The sequence below is a fragment of the Octopus bimaculoides genome, chromosome 2 (assembly GCF_001194135.2).
Source record: "Octopus bimaculoides isolate UCB-OBI-ISO-001 chromosome 2, ASM119413v2, whole genome shotgun sequence".
Lineage (NCBI taxonomy): Eukaryota > Metazoa > Mollusca > Cephalopoda > Octopoda > Octopodidae > Octopus > Octopus bimaculoides.
This window is the reverse complement of record NC_068982.1, coordinates 134783603-134800666: the sequence shown is the minus strand read 5'-3', so window position 1 is coordinate 134800666 and position 17064 is coordinate 134783603. Positions and strand designations below refer to the sequence as shown.

Here is a 17064-nt window from a genome sequence, read left to right as displayed (position 1 = left end):
AAAAAAAAAAAAAAGCATTGCAAATGTCGAGTCTTGTTTTTCCCCGTCCACCAGTTAAAGTCGAGTGGGTGTTATTTCTCCGTGTCCAAATATAATGTATTGGCTTCGTTTTCATAACATAAAAACAATATATTTTAGAGAAACGTGGAGTAGAATGTGTGATGTCTCTATAGTTCTGAGTTGCATTAGATACGATTATATTTCTAATATATTAGCGGTCAGGTTGACATCAACGGCCTTGAAGAATCGGTCAGACAATGATTCTCAAACGTCTTTTTGTCTCCGGACCCCTCTGATTCCTATTTTATTCGAGTGGACTCCTTAAAAACCTTTCAATGTTTAAAAAAAATCCAAATATATTTTTATAATTAAATATTATTAGGAATTGTATAAAAAATAAAATATTTTGTATATTGTAGAAATTGTGGCATCCCGTCGGTTACGACAACGATGGTTACAGTTGATCCGATCAACGGAACAGCCTGCTCCTGAACTTAACGTGCAAGTGGCTGAGCACTCCACAGACACGTGTACCCCTAACGTAGTTCTCGGGGATATTCAGCATGACACAGTGTGACAAGGCTGGCCCTTTGAAATACTGGTACAACAGAAATAGGAAGAAAGGGTGAGAGAAGGTTGTGGTGAAAGAGTACAGTAGGATTCACCACTACTCCCTGCCAGAACCTCGTGGAGCTTTAAGTGTTTTTGTTCAATAAACACTCACAACGCCCGGTCTGGGAATCGAAACCGCGATCCTACGACCGCGAGTCCGCTGCCCTAACCACTGGGCCATTGCGCCTCCTATTGTAGAAATATAATCAATTCATTGCATGTAAGTGGAGGCACATGGCCTAGTGGTTAGAGCAGCGGCCTCGCAGTCGAGGTATCGAAGGTTCGAATCTCAGACCGGACGATGTGTGTGGTTATGAGTGAAACACCTAAGCTTCACGTAGCTCCGGCAGACGGTAATGTCGAACTTCTGCTGATTCTTTCGCCACGACTTTCCTTAACTCTTTCTTCCTGCATCTATCAGCTCACCTGCGACGGACCGGCGTCCTGCCCAGGTAGGAAACCTATACGCCAATGACACCAGAAAACCGGTCCTTATGAGCTGGGTATGGCTCGAGAAGGAACAAACAACAAACATCATTTACTCTTTTACTTGTTTCAGTCATTTGACTGCGGCCATGCTGGAGCACTGCCTCTTTAGTCGAGCAAATCGACCCCAGGACTTATTCTTTGTAAGCCTAGTTACGGGGACGTAAACACACCAGCATCAGTTGTCAAGCGATGTTGGGGGGACAAACACACACACACACACACACACACACACATATATATATACATATATACGACGGGCTGCTTTCAGTTTCCGTCTACCAAATCCACTCACAAGGCTTTGGTCGGCCTGAGGCTATAGTAGAAGACACTTGCCCAAGGTGCCACGCAGTGGGACTGAACCCGGAACCATGTGGTTGGTAGGCAAGCTACTTACCACACAGCCAACCCCCAATGGCCATATGGACCCCAGATGAGAACGACTGAGTTAGCGTAATGGACAAAATGATGAGATACCTTATGGTATTTAGTTGGGTAGCAAACGTCACCGAAGTCAATTTTCCTTTTTATTCCGACGGGGCCGATAAAAAGAAGGCACTAGTAAAGTGCTGATTAATTGACTCAACCCTCGCCCTCTCCTTTCCCTAACTAAAGACTTTCAGCTCATATTGGTTTCAAATTTTGGCACAAGGCCAGAAATTTAGGGGAAGTGCTCAACTGATACTTATTTTATTGATCCCAATAGGATGAAAGGCAAAGTCGATCTCGGCAAAATTTGAACTCAGAGCCAAAAGACGGACAAAATACCGCTAAGCATTTTTGTTCAGCATGCTAACGATTCTGCCAGCTCACCGCCCTACCTTCCGCTTCTGTTAGAAATCATTTTATTAGCGGTCATGAAGGCACCAGTTTGGTGGTAAATGTGGATCATCGGTATATAACTGCGTCTTTTTAGTCTGCACGTTCAAGTCCCGTCGCTCGATAAATAAGTACCAGCCATGAACGAACGTCGACGCCGTTTATTATAAATTTCCCCCTCACTCTGTATCTTAAAAACTATTTGTACCCACGTACCAATATTGGAAATGTATAATCAATATATTAATCGTTTTTATCTTAATTATTAAAGAAGACAGCACTCAGAAAATAAACACTATTTTTACTTCTTCAGTCGCAGAGTAAATGACAATACCCAAGAGTGCCATGGATTGGTCGAATTTACTATAATAATCTATATTAGACTTGTATCTATAAAAAAAAAAGTGTGAATGCAAAATTAACAAGAGGTTTCTACCGATTAAGATATATTACGAAAAGTTAATATTTGAAAAGTTGCAAAAGAGACATTTTGTTTTAAGCAAGTTTGAAAATATATAATATAAATACGCGTGAGTGGGTGTATGTGTGTATGAAAGGAAAAGCAGTGAAGAAACATGCGTGCACGCACATACACACACTGTACATGTGTGTGTGTGTGTGTGTGTGTGTGTGTGTGTGTGTGTGTGTGTGTGTGTGTGTGTGTGTGTGTGTGTGTGTGTGTGTGTGTGTGTGTGTGTGTGTGTGTGTGTGTGTGCGCGTGTGTGTGTATGCCTGCGTGTGTATGGAATAATTATGTGTAATAGTCTGTTCGTATGACACACACGCATTAGCTGCTACACACACATACACACACACACACATACACACACACACACACATACACACACACACACACACACACACACACATGTTAGACAGCCTGGATCTTTCTGATTTGGCAGGCGCCACTTGTTTTCTTAACGAAACACTTTCAAACTGGGGACACTGGCAGAATGTCTCGTATAAAACATCTTTTACTCTTAGTGTTATTGAGAAAATTTTATCTTTTTAAGATTATTTCGTGTTAAAGTTGTCGTATTTCGGTAATTTCAAACAATCACTGACGTCCATTGAGGTGAAAACAATTACTGCTGTGAATCGTCAACAAAGCGTTGTGCGGTGTAATGGGATCTTTTCCCTTGAATAAAATTAGTGCCGTTGTTTGTCAACAACAACTATTGGCGGTATGGTATTTATGACATTGTTCGTGCGTTTGTACTGGTTTTAGTTTCAGGGTTTTAGGATTAGGGTTAGGGTTTTAGGGTTAGGGTTAGGATTATGAGTATTGGCAAAAATATTTATCCTCAATACCCACGTGTGTATTACTAGTAATCCCGCAGAAACTGCAGTTTTCGATCAGGGAATAAATTATATTTCAATAATAATAATAATAATAATAATAATAATAATAATAATAATAATAATAATAGTGTGTGTGTGTGTGCATGTATGTATGTGTGCGTGTGTTAGTATTTGTGTTTGTCCTCCACCACCGCTTGACAACCGATGTTCGCGCGTTTACGTTCCCGTAACGTAGCGGTTCGGCAAAAAAGACTGATGGCATAAGTACCAGGCTTTGAAAAATAAGTACTGAGATCAAATCATGCGACTACAAATTTTTCAAGGAGGTGCCCCGGCATGGCCGCAGTCTAATGACTGAAACGAATAAAAAGATTTTTTTTAAATTAGAGATAGGTGCAGGCGTGGCTGTGTGGTAAGAAGCTTGCTTACCAACCACATGGTTCTGGGTTCAGTCCCACTGCGTGGCACCTTGAGCAAGTGTCTTCTATAGCCTCGAGCCGACCAAAGCCTTATGAGTGGATTTGGTAGACGGAAACTGAAAGAAGCCCGTCATATATATATATATATATATATATATATATGTAAGTGTGTGTATATGTTTGTGTGTCTGTTATCCCCCACCATCACTTGACAACCGATGTTGGTGTGTTTATGTCCCTATAACCTAGTGGTTCGGCAAAAGAGACCGATAGAATAAGTACTAGGCTTACAAAGAATGAGTCCTGGGGTCGATTTGCTCAACTAAAGGCGGTGCTCCAGCATGGCCACAGTCAAATGACTGAAAACTATAATAGATAGAGAGAGAGAGAGAGAGAGAGAGAGAGAGAGAGAGAGAAAGAGAGAGGTGGGGGTATAAGAATAAGTCACGTTTATCGATTAGTGTCTGGACAGATCCAAAAAGCGTATAAAACACGAAAGATGAACTAATTGATTAACCCAGAAATTTACATTGTTTACATTTTGAAATACTTGTAATGTTTCCCTCCTCCGCTTTTTGTTTCTGGTCCAACTTACATCTCCAGAGTCTTTACGATCCTACGCAAATACACACACACACACACAAACACACACACACACGCAGACACACACACACACACGCAAACACACACACAGACAAACACACACACGTCTCTATTTTGACTTTTTGTGCAGCTGTTCCAGTTGTTAACACTATGAATGTGGTTTCCATGCAACAAGCCTGCCATATGATCAAACTATTTGAAACGCCTTTCAAAGAAATGACTCCAGAAGAGACTCTTATTTCAAGTTTCACGAAGACTAGTTGATGGGAAATAGAACTGCACTGAGAATAAGACAACAGTCCTTCCAGGATTAAGGTTATATTCCCAGAACACCTACAATTGACACAAGTAGTAAAACGTCCACTGCCTATCTGAATTTGATGGAGTTGATTTGATCTTTCAATATAGTGATGGTGGGAGCAGCAACCTGGCAGAATCGTTAACACATCGGGCAAAATGCTTAGCGGCATTTCGTCCGTCTTTACGTTCTGAGTTCAAATTCCGCCGAGGTTGACTTTGCATTTCATCATTTCAGGATCGATAAAATAAGTTTCATTTGAGTAATCGACTCAATATAACCGACTTAATCCCTTCCCCAGACTTGCTGGCCTTGTGCTAAAATTTGAAACTAATAGAGTGATGGTGAAGGTGGCGAGCTGGCAGAATCGTTAGCACGCCGGGCGAAATGCTTAGCAGTATTTCGTCTGCCGCTACGTTCTGAGTTCAAATTCCACCGAGGTCGACTTTGCTTTTCATCCTTTCGGGGTCGATTAAATAAGTACTAGTTACGCACTGGGGTCGATGTAATCGACTTAATCCCTTTGTCTGTCCTTGTTTGTCCCCTCTATGTTTAGCCCCTTGTGGGCAATAAAGAAATAAATATAGTGATGGTGAAGGTGTGTGGCCCAATGATCACAGTATTCGGCTCGTGATCATAAGACCGTGGGTTCAATTCCTGGACCGGGTGACGCATTATGTACTTAAGCAAAATACTCAGTCTCAAGTTGTCCCTGTATATGAATACTAACAGGGGTTAATGCAGTCCTCACTCACCATCCAGCTAGTAAATACGTACATAAAATGTAAATACACACACATACTAGCATACGTACGTACGTACACGCATACAAACAGACAGACATACAGACAGACAGATAGTCAGACCGACCGACAGACAGTGGTATATTATGTAAAATTGACTTTAGTTTTCCTTGTCCATATGTTAAAGTCGAGTGGGCGTTATTCCTCTGTGTCCTAATATGATGTGTTGCTTTCGTCTTCATTACACAAACGCCATACATTTTAGAGAAACATGGATGAGAATGTGTGACGCCTCTGCATTTCAGAATTATATTAGATGCGATTACATTAGTAATACATTAGCGGTCAGGTTCCCGGGCAACATTCTGGTAGAATCGGTTAGAATAATGGACAAAATAATTAAAAACCTTATAGTATTTAGTAAAGTCGGATTAAATCTTGTGAGTTCAAACCTCACCGGAGTCAACTTTGCCATTCATTCTGACAGGTCGACCCTGACATTCTTCACGCAGCTGGATGTTCTACGGGATCAAAGATGATGGTTTTGAGAGGATATCGATGTCTGTCTGTGGTTACATAAGTACCTTAAATAGTTATCGAAAGCATGGTAAATACTATCAAGCCATATCTGCTTGAGAGTGAAGGCTGGTTTTACTTAAATTCTATCGTTTCGGCCGTCTTGCCTCTTCTGCAAATACGTACAGACGAACTGACTAAGTAAAGAAAATACGGTGGGATAAAAAAAAATATCGTAAACTTTATGGCTTTCATAAACTTTAAAGGAAATAATAATAATAATAATAATAAATAGAAAAATTATTATTTATAAATCTCTGAACGAGAAACATTCAGGGTGTCCACAAGGTCTGGGTACATGGGGATTAACACATACTTTAAGAAGTTATTATTCCTTATATTTAATTGCTTATGTTATGATTTTATTTACTCCATGTACCCAGACCTTGTGGACACCCTGTAGAGTAAAGATTATTTGCCAACATAATGTGGCAGTCCTGGTTAGGACGGACGAGTGTTACTGTTATTTAGCCCCAAGAAACATCGTCTCTAACTGTGTGTCGATAGGTAACTGGAGATGATGTTTCCTGGGGCTAAATAACAGTAGCAGTCGTCCTAACGAGGACTACCACATAATAATAATAATAATAATAGTGTTCTCTAACTTAACCACACGACCAAAAATATTGACTCTACCTGAATATTTAACTGGTTCTTATTTGATTGATTCTAGGGTGATGGGTCAAAGTGTGGCATGGAAAGACTGACTAACGGCTTTGGTGATGGTTGGACAGCGAAAAGTGTAGTTTATATATATATATATATATATATATATATATATATATATATATATAAACTACATATATATATGTGTGTGTGTGTGTGTGTGTGTGTGTGTGTGTGTACGAGTGGCTGTGTGGTAAGTAGCTTGCTTACCAACCACATGGTTCCAGGTTCAGTCCCACTGCGTGACATTTTGGGCAAGTGTCTTCTACTATAGCCTCGGGCCGACCAAAGCCTTGTGAGTGGATTTGGCAGACGGAAACTGAAAGAAGCCCGTCGTATATATGTATATATATATATGTATGTGCGTGTGTATGTTTGTGTGTCTGTGTGATGTGTCCCGCCAACATCGCTTGACAACCGATGCTGGTGTGTTTACGTCCCCGTAACTTAGTGGTTCGGCAAAAGATACCGATAGAATAAGTACTAGGCTTACAAAGAATAAGTCCTGGGGTTGATTTGCTCGACTAAAGGCGGTGCTCCAGCATGGCCACAGTCAAATGACTGAACCAAGTAAAAGAGTAAAACAGTATATATATAGGGACGGTTTTAGTACTTGACTGCAGAATGCATGGAGTAGCAAAAGAAACAATGTCTCTAGCTGTCCAATTGTAACCATGAAAGAATACATCTACAAACATGATAGAGTCGGGACTTCCATACACCGAATGTTATACCAGCATTATGAAATACCAACAGAAAAGAGATAGTGTAAGAAGGGCAGTTTCAAAAGTATTATAGGCCCAAGGCAAAGTCATGCACGGAGGCCCCCAACATACATAACCACAACATAAATCGATAAGCATTGGGTCCCTAAATCAGTGGGATCACCGGACATCTACCCTGAGTACCCATACTTTAAGATGGCACTGAATGTAAGCAATATTTAAGCATGAATCAGAATCGTTCTCAGAAAATGAAAGCGAATCATAACAACGAGATAAGCTAATCATGCAGACAAGAAGGTTGAAGCTAATCAGCCAGATATTGTCGTCCATGAAAAGAAATGTCTCCTAATTGAAATATCAATTCCAAAAGATGGTAATTTATCTCTCAAAGAGATGCAGAAATTAACCAAGATATGTAGTAAAAGATATATCAGAATTAAAAGAAGCAGACTAGAGATCGTAAACACAAACAATCCTTGTGAATGATAGAGAGAAAAACCAAGGACATACAAATATGCACAACAGGCAGAAAATAGTATTATTGGCACTGCATTATACTACAAAGAGTACTTTTAATGCAAAACAAAATACGAAAATAAAACAGAACTACACTGCAGGAAAGCGAGGCACACGTAACTGGGATCGGCAGTGCAATGAAAGTACAAAGTCTTAATTACTGAATATAAAAAAATATTCAGACAAATACATAACAAAAACACCAGGACTTACAAATATATATAACATACAGAAAATTGCACTACTGGGTACTGCACACATTCTACGCAAAACACTTTCAATACAGTAAACATAAGAGCACCACAGCAAACCCCAGCACATACCCAAGGCGCACAGAGCTGCGCTCGGTAGTGAAGTGAAAGCACGTTATAAAAATAAAACTACTGAACAACAATAATAATAATAATAATAGTTTCAAATTTTGGCACATGGCCATCAGTTACATCGACCCCCACCCCACCCAGTATTCAACTGATACATATTTTATCGACCTCGAAAGGATGAAAGGCAATGTCGACCTCGGCGGAATTTGAACTCAGAACATAAAGACGAACGAAATGCCGCTAAGCGTTTTACAAGACGTGTTAACGATTCTGCACGCTCGCCGCCTTACTACTATTACTACCACTACTACTACCACTACTACTACAACTACTACTACTACTACTAATAATAATAATAACAATGATAATAATAATAATAATAATAATAGCGATATTGACAGGCTGTATGTGCCTAGAAACACGGTAGGAAAAGGCATCATGGGATACAAGATGTGTTGTCAACGAGGAGTACAATCTGGGATGGTACATCAAATAGTAGAGTGAATCCTTAGTTGCCGCTGTCAGAATTAACAATACAATTCTTACCGAAAATGTGATGCACCCACAAAAATTTAAGAAACAAGATGAAGAAAGAGTAAACAATTGGAAAATGAAACCACTGCATGGGAAATACCTCAGAGAAATCGAAAGAAAAGACAAGATAAACACTTGGAGATGGCTAAGAATAAGTGATCTGAAAGGATGCACTGAAGCATTGGTATGTAGTGCCCAAGAACAAGCTCTGAGAACTAATTACACCAAGTTTCAAGTAGATAAGAGTAGTGAATCATTCCTTTGTAAGATGTGTTGCAGGAGAAACGAAACAATCTGACATATTGTGAGTGAGAGTAGTAAGCTAGCCTAAAAGCACTTCAAAAAGAGGCACGATAACATGGCGCAGTTCGTCCACTGGAGGCTATGTGAAAAGTACGGCCTTGACAGAGCACGGAAATAGTACGAACATGAACCAGAAAGAGGCACGGAGAACAAAGAATATAAGATAATGTGGGATTTTACAATCCAATATGACTCCCAAATCGAGGCTCGAAGACCAGATGTTGTAGAGGTGGATAACGGAAAACAGGAAGCCAAGATTATAGGTGTTGCAATACTTGGGAATGCACGCATAAGTGAGAAAGAACTAGAAAAGATTGAAAAGTACAGACTACTAAAAGACGAAATTGCAAGAATGTGGACTATGAGGATAGTGTCTGTCGTTCCAGTAGTTGTAGGGACACTCGGAGCACTAACAACCTAGTTCGAGAAATATGTCAGAGAAATCGGAATTGACATGAGAGCAGAAAAAAGCCCAAAAACTGCTCCGCTGGGGGACAGCTAGGATTTTGAGATTAGTACTTGGATGTTGAATATCTCTCACAACAATTAACAATCAAGTATCAAAGCTTATAATGTGCGGAAAGAAGCCCCGTGAAACTTCTGACAGTAGGCTGCTGTCCGTTCTCACAGAATCTACCAGAACAAACAAGACCGAGCACTCTGAGAAGTAAAACAACAACAATGATAACAATAATGATAATCATCATCATCATCGTCATCATTAATATTATTATTGTTATTATTATTATTATTATTATTATTATTATTATTATTATAATATGGGCTGTAAGAGCTCTGCAGTCTTGGTTGACAATCTTACCAGAGATGGTGTCTCGATAAAAATACTGGTTGGTGGCTAACCTCAAAACTCAAGCCTCAATATTGAGTCGAAATGTCTAATACAAGTATATCAAATATTGGTGTGAATGAGGTTAGAATCAAAGGTGAAAGCCTTTCGCTCGGCAGGTGTCCTGTGATTGAGCAGTGCAGGCTCGGTCGTCATCCAGAGACTGCTTATACACAAAGTTTAGAGGCAGAGAAAAAGGTGAGATAAGGATGCAAGCCAAACTATAATTCAATGCTGAATCAGGAGTGAAAGGAAATCGAAATAGAGTGCCCAGTAGAACTGTTACGAAAGATTTCCCTCCTTGACACAGCAAGAATAACCAGGAAAGTATGAGATAGTTGAAAGGAACAGATAGCATGGTATCGTGGGGTGCAAGTAACAAGCCCGCTAACCATGCAAGACTCCAGCTGTTACAACAAAACCTGAGATAAAAAGAATAAATAGTAATAATAATAATTTAGGAACAGTACCAATACCAGGAAACCTCCAAGGCATCAGAACTACAAAAAATTTTTCTCATGGATATTGACCACATCCTGAGAAAAACATTGTCAACTTGAAGACGTCTGATTCGAAATCAGAATATAAACAGCTATAAGAAATGCTGCTAAGCTTTGTTCGATGAGTTTACAATTCTGCCATTTCGTCGCCTTGGTGCTCAATAATAATTTCAATACTCCTTTATTTGCTACAAATGTCCATTTATTCATACAGTTTGCAGTTATAAACGAGCTACAAGACATGTGGTTATGTGTACACACAGATATATATAAACGAGTTTTGGAGCAAAAATTTACGCAACGCATTAAAACATTTTACAACAACGTCCGTACTCTTCCATACACAATCATTATGGTTTCTAACATATGCACAAGGCCTGAAATTTGTGAGTGGTGAAGAGTCGATAATATCGATCCCAGTACTTGACTGGTATTTTACTTTATTCATCACGATAGGATGAAAGACAAAATTGACCTCGGTGAGATTTGAACTCAGAACAATAAAGGCGGTAACAAACGCCGCAAGAGATTTCTTCCGACGCCTTAATGATTCTGCCTGTCTGCGTACCACCCTTAATTTAATGATCTCTGACATAAGCATAAGTTCAGAAATGTGGGAAAGGAACAATTAATTGTATTGACTCTGCATTTGACCGCTGGCGAGCTAAACAAGAGCTGGCAAGCGACCTACTGCTATGGAAGTCAAAGCGTTGTAATACTCGAGCAGGTCGTCCGAACACAACATATGCAGATCAACTCACCAGAGATTCTGAATGCCTCCCCGAAGACATCTCTCAACTAATGCAGGACCAAGATGGATGGTGCGTGCGGATTAAAAATGTCAGAGAAAGATCGACCAGATGATGCTTACATGACTGAGTTCGCTTCGCATCCTTGAAGTCTCGATTTCGATCTCACCGCGTTTGATCTTGAGCAAATGCATTACGATAGCCACGAGTCAATTTAACCCAAGTCGGATGAGCTATACCTATAATACAGTCCAGCATCGTCACACTAACGTCACACTGAATCTACCACAGAATTACGTTAAAGGTACACGTGTCTGTGTGAAGGCACGTGACCTAGTGCTTAGGGCTTTCAGCTCAAAATCGTAAGGCTGTGATTTTGATTCCCGGAGGTGTGTTCTGTCCTTGAGCAAGACGCTTTATTTCACGTTGCTCCAGTCCACTCAGCTGGCAAAAATGAGTTGTACTTGTATTTCAAAGGGCTAACTTTGTCACATTCTGTGTCAGCTGAATATCCCTGAGAACTACGTTAAGGGTACGCGTGTCTGTGGAGTGCTCAGCCACTTGCAATTTCACGAACAGGCTGTTCCGTTGATCAGATCACCTGGAATCCTCGTCGTTGTAAACGACAGAGAGCAAGGCTACATGTGCCTGTAGAATATTCGGCCACTTTATATGTTAACTGAATGAGTAGATCGGACATTTATATGACAAAATCGACGTGAAACTACATCAAAGACATAATTAGGAATAAACCAAAGCATACCCGTTGCCTCTCCTAAGATTAAAACACTATCAGCCTACATTTGTTTTTATCTTTTGTCTTTTACGTGTTTGAGTCATTGGACTGCGGCCATGCTGGGCCACCGGCCTGAAGGATTTGGTCGAACAAATCGACCTCAGTACTTAAATTTTTTAAAGCCTGGTACTTATACTACCGGTCGCTTTGCCGAACCAAACTGAATTGTGGGGACACAAACGAACCAACATCGGTTGTCAAGCGGTGGTAGGGGTACAAACATACCACAAAGACACGTACATAGGTGTGTGTGCGTGTGTATGTACATATATATATATACATATATATATATATATATATATATATATATATATACGACGGGCTTCTTTCAGTTTCCGTCTACCAAATCCACTCGCAAGGTTTTAGTCGACCCGAAGCTATAATAGAAGGCAATTGCCCCAGGTGCCACGCAGTGGGACTGAACGCGGAATCATGTAGTTGGGAAGCAAGCCTCTTACCTCACAGCCACACCATTTCTAATAAATATTGCGATCTGAATTTTATAAATTTAGAATTCCTGGTCCTGACCAAAAACATATGCGTATCATATATGCATATGGGTGTGTACGTGGGAAATCTGGAAAACACCGCAGCTATCACGTGATCTAACACTATGCCTGTTTCGTGCTGCAGAAGAGTCCGTTCTGTTCTACAGCTCTGAATGCTGATCTCTTACAGTAACCCAACAACGATCTCTAAACGGCACATGTATTTCTGCCCATCTTTTATGCCAATCATATGTCAAACAAGACACAAAATGGATTTTTGCCACCCGTCAGTCAGTCAGGTAATCAAATAAAGACGGTTAAAATTCGCAGATCTCCGTTTTCCTCGAAGAGATCATCTTGTCACTGCGCTTTTTTTTTTTCTATAACCCCGTGGAGCTGTTCAAACCTGGTGCTGAGGCCTGCATGATGCTCGTCCGTGAACTTATGCAGGATACAGCACTACACTGTCTCAGAGTTGGCACGCGCAGAGTCATCTTGCACAGACTGGAGGCAAATTTGTTCTCGAGTTGGAGGTGACATCCACGAGTGATGTAGCAAAGACTAAGAAAAAGACGTGTCCATCTTTTCTCCTTTTATTCGGTCACTGGGCTACGGCAATGCTGGAGCACAGCCCGTAAGGGTTTAGTCGAACAAATTGACGCCAGTACATTTTCTTTCTTTTTAAAACGGGTGCTTATTCTAACCGGTATTTTGCCGAACCGCTAAGTTATGGGGATGTAAAACCCACGCAGGTTTGTCAGGCGGTGGGTTGGGGACAAACAAACACACTGGTACTTACATCAACGTATATGGAAAAGGCAACATGTGGAGACGAGTGATTAAGAAGTTAGCCTTGTGTCGACCCAAGCTGCATGTTCACCTGCAATGCAAGAACGTAATTCATCGATTCAATGGACCAGCGCTGTCACGTTTGTATCATTCTGAATCTATTTGAGAATTACATTGAGGTATAAAGCGTGCATGCGCATGCGTGCGTGCGTGTGCGTGTTATTCAGTGTAGCCCGGGCTACTCTGAAGGAAACACTCTTCAACTTTGCATAACGATATACTGAGTACTTTCATGAATAGTAATCTCATCGATTTCAATGTGTGTGCGTGTGTGTTCACCTGGATTTGTGTATGTACATATTTGTATATAAATATACATGAGTATTTGTTTTGTTCGTGCGTATTCAAGTGTGCCTCTGTATTTCTCGTTGATGTTTAGCCCCAGGTACGTTCTGACCGAACAGACTTATGTAATCAACGCCGTTCCGACCAAAACCATCCCATCTTTTATCAGGCATACTACTGAAGATAAGACAATATTATTCAACGGATAGTAGAGTGCTGTCCGAAGAGGGGGGCTGTTGTTTCTAGCAAATCAAGTGACCAGGTGCAGGCTCCTTCTATTAATAGTGAATTTCATAATCACAACAAAAGCTTATCAACAACACAAGTGTATTTATATATATTTTTTTCGTTTGTTTGAGCACTTTTTGTTTTTAATGTTTGTATTAATGACTACGTCGGGATATAGATCTAGTGGACCCAATTTCGATTCCCGGTTACCTGATTTCATTTTTATTTGACTCTCCGTACATTCGATTCTTTATCTCCATCAAGCTTAACAGTTTGCTCTGGACACCATTCCAACACGAAGAAGAAGAAGCCTTGTTATGACCTGTTGGAAGGATATGGGACAAAATTTAGATTTTTTTAATGGTCACACACGTGTGGCTGTGTGGTAAGAATCTTACTTCCCAACGACATGGCTCCAGGCTCAGTCCCAAAGCGTGGCACCTGGAGCAAGTGTCTTCTACTATAACCTCGGACCGATCAAAGCCTTGTGAGTGGATTTGGTAAATGGAAACTGAAAGAAGCCTGTCGTATATGTGTGCGTTTGCCCCCTCCCCTCCCCCCACACACACATGTGTGTGCCTGTCTGTCCCCGCACTATTGCTTGACAACCTGTATTAGTATGTTTACGTCCCCGTCAATTAGTGGTCCAGCAAAAGACACCGACAGAATAATTATCAGGCTTTTAAAAAAATAACCCCTGGGGTTGGTTCGTTTGACTAAAAATTCTTCAGTGCGGTGCCCAAGCATGGCCGCAGTCTAATAGTTGAAACAAGTAAAGAAATAAAAGATATTACAGCCGTTTCGTGAGACGAGTGTAATGATAAGAATTTACGGGAAACGGGCACAGGATTCAGCGAGCAAAAATGTAAAAGAGATTAAACTTTGGTGGGTAAAACATTCTTTCACAGAAAAATATCACTATTTGCTTTTTTCCTTCTCATGAGGTAGTGACAGCTAATCCAAAAGTACGCCCTTTCGAGATTACCTCCATCTCGAGAGACGAGTCTTAACAGTAAAAATTTCGCTTTTATTTAACATAAGCCACAAACTTTGGGAGGGGATGATGGTTCAGATGATTTTTATCGACACCAGTACATACATAGCTTACATCGAGTTTATCGACCGTCCTCGGAGAGATAAAAGCGGAGCCGATCCCCGACGGATCTAAAATTATAATTTATAAGGTCGTAATTATGTATGGGACAAAGACAATTAAAATTTTGTTTGTTTGTTTTTTTTGTTTTTTTGTTTTTTCGCAATTTTCTTCACTGAAATCCCGACGCTAACAACTTTATCTTTCAGTCAGCCGGAGTCGGTAAAGTATGAATGAATATGTATTAATTATATACTAGACTTGATCATACGCAATACCTAGTATAGGATTTGAACCCTGTATCAAAGAAACAGAAAATAAATATGGTATCTGCTGTCCGGTCTTGGTTTCTGGATGCACACCTTTCGTACCATTAACGTAAGACTACTTAAGAAAAGCATGAACGTCACAGAATCTGATCTAATTTTGCAATGTTATTATAATTTCAAGCTTCGCGTGGAAAATATGTCTAATCATTATTTTCAAGAAGTAATTAGCAGAAACTACAAAATGCCAGCAGTTTTTGTTACAACACTTTACGTTCCAAGTTCAAATGACGCCGATGACCGGGTTTTTTTTTCTTTTTGTTTTTTTAATTTGCGTTTTTGCTTTTGTTTTCATCATCCAGGAACCGATAAGAAAAATAGTACTAGTCAAACATTGATATCGATTCAATCTTATAACAGTGAGCTTATAACAGAAGACTAAGAAGGAGTAGTAAATATTTACATACAAATACCCTACACACGCATGTACACACACACACACTTAGACAAACTCACCTACAAAAGAAACAGAATACACGAAGAAAGTTTATCCGCAGTCAGGACACTTTTCACTGGGGAAAACATCAACAGCTGGAGATAAACTAATTGTTTACTTGCATTCATACACTTCCATATGTGCCCAATATGCGAGACAATTCGCTGCAGAATATACTTGTTCGATGTAGATGTATTATCTATAAATAGTTTCAACAACTAACAATATAACAACAACGGCTACAAAAATACCCCAGGTATAACATAAAACAGAACATCAGAGCAGCTGTAGTACACCTGAGTACATTGTACAGAATAAGCTCGTTATAAAAAAAAAATGTGTAGTTAATCAACAAGGCCATAAAAATAAACTTATTTCGTCATTCGCACATTCAGAAAAGAAACGAAATATGAAAAAATAAAAGTCAGAAAAATATGATAAACTCACTGTTTTTAGTTCCTCAGCACGTCCGTTTACATAGTGATCAGCCGAATCTTTCATGTATAACATATATGATATATAAGTGTGTAAGAATAAATATATATATATATGTATGCGTTAAAAAGAGAGTGATAGGTTGTTATTTCGGGTGTTGTCTAAAACACTGACTTTGTTGTTTGTTATTTCTAGATGCCATAGTCCTCTAGAAGAAACAACGAAAAGATACATATTGAAATAAATGTCGTTTGTTTTGTTTGTTTATCAGGTATTTCTTTTTTTTTTTTAATTTAAAAAAATCAATTTGTTTTACTTTCTAAATTTTCTTGTCCTCACTGATTTCTCATGTTTTCCATACTAACAACACAAGCTCATCGCATTTCGTTATACTTATATAATTATATGCATATACTTGTATGATTTAGATATCTTTTATATCAATAATATATAAGACGGCACCCTTTCGTTACGGAGTGGAGTTTCTGAGCTTTTTTGACGATCAGTTAGTTTCTATTTTTCTCAACAGATGTACTCCTTGTTCAAGGTAATGAAATTATCAAAAATCCATTCGTGTTATTTAAAAAAAAAAAGCAATCAGAAATAAAACAAATAATTCTAAAACAACAAAAGGCTAACTAGCAATAACAGAAGCCAGAAAAATAAACTGGAAGTTTTTGTTTGGGTCATTCATATATCTCGTGTTGATATTATGTGTTCTGTGGCGTGTTTCTCTGAGTTGCTGTTACTACTACTGCGCCTGTTGTTGCTGTTGTTGATATGTAGAACAAGCAGTTCTTTTCCGCCAAACTGACATATGCTCACATCAATATCAACAAAATATATTACCGATACGAGACGAAATAAAAGTATGCAAGATATACCTATATGAGTGTATGTGTGTGTGTATGTACATATATATATATATAGATAGATAGATAGATAGATAGATATATAGATTATTTATATTATTTATATTATATATATATTTTAAAATGTTAATATGTATGTGTATATATGTATATATATAAGTATATACATATGGTTATTTATTTATTTTACCTAAAATATTTATATATATATATATATATATATATATATATATAT

At 39.1% G+C, this 17064-nt stretch overlaps 1 protein-coding gene across 11 annotated transcripts in view; it reads right to left on the bottom strand.

Moving 5' to 3' along the window:
* The window catches only part of LOC106873483 (synaptotagmin-6), a 286327-nt gene that overhangs the window by 262357 nt on the left and 6906 nt on the right, over positions 1-17064 (bottom strand). For 6 of the 11 annotated variants that reach the window (XR_001409880.2, XR_008263443.1, XR_001409879.2 and 3 more), the window contains exon 1: positions 15970-16861. The exons of 1 other annotated variant lie outside the window; for it this stretch is intronic. Coding sequence is in view for 5 of the 10 variants with exons in the window: in XM_052965625.1 (XP_052821585.1) it covers positions 15970-16032 (63 nt within the window). In the remaining 5 variants the exon portion in view is untranslated. Of the gene's footprint in view, positions 1-13104; positions 13186-15969; positions 16862-17064 lie in introns of those variants that run through there. 4 more of the 11 variants (XM_014920868.2, XM_014920867.2, XM_052965624.1 and 1 more) reach the window with 3 other exon arrangements.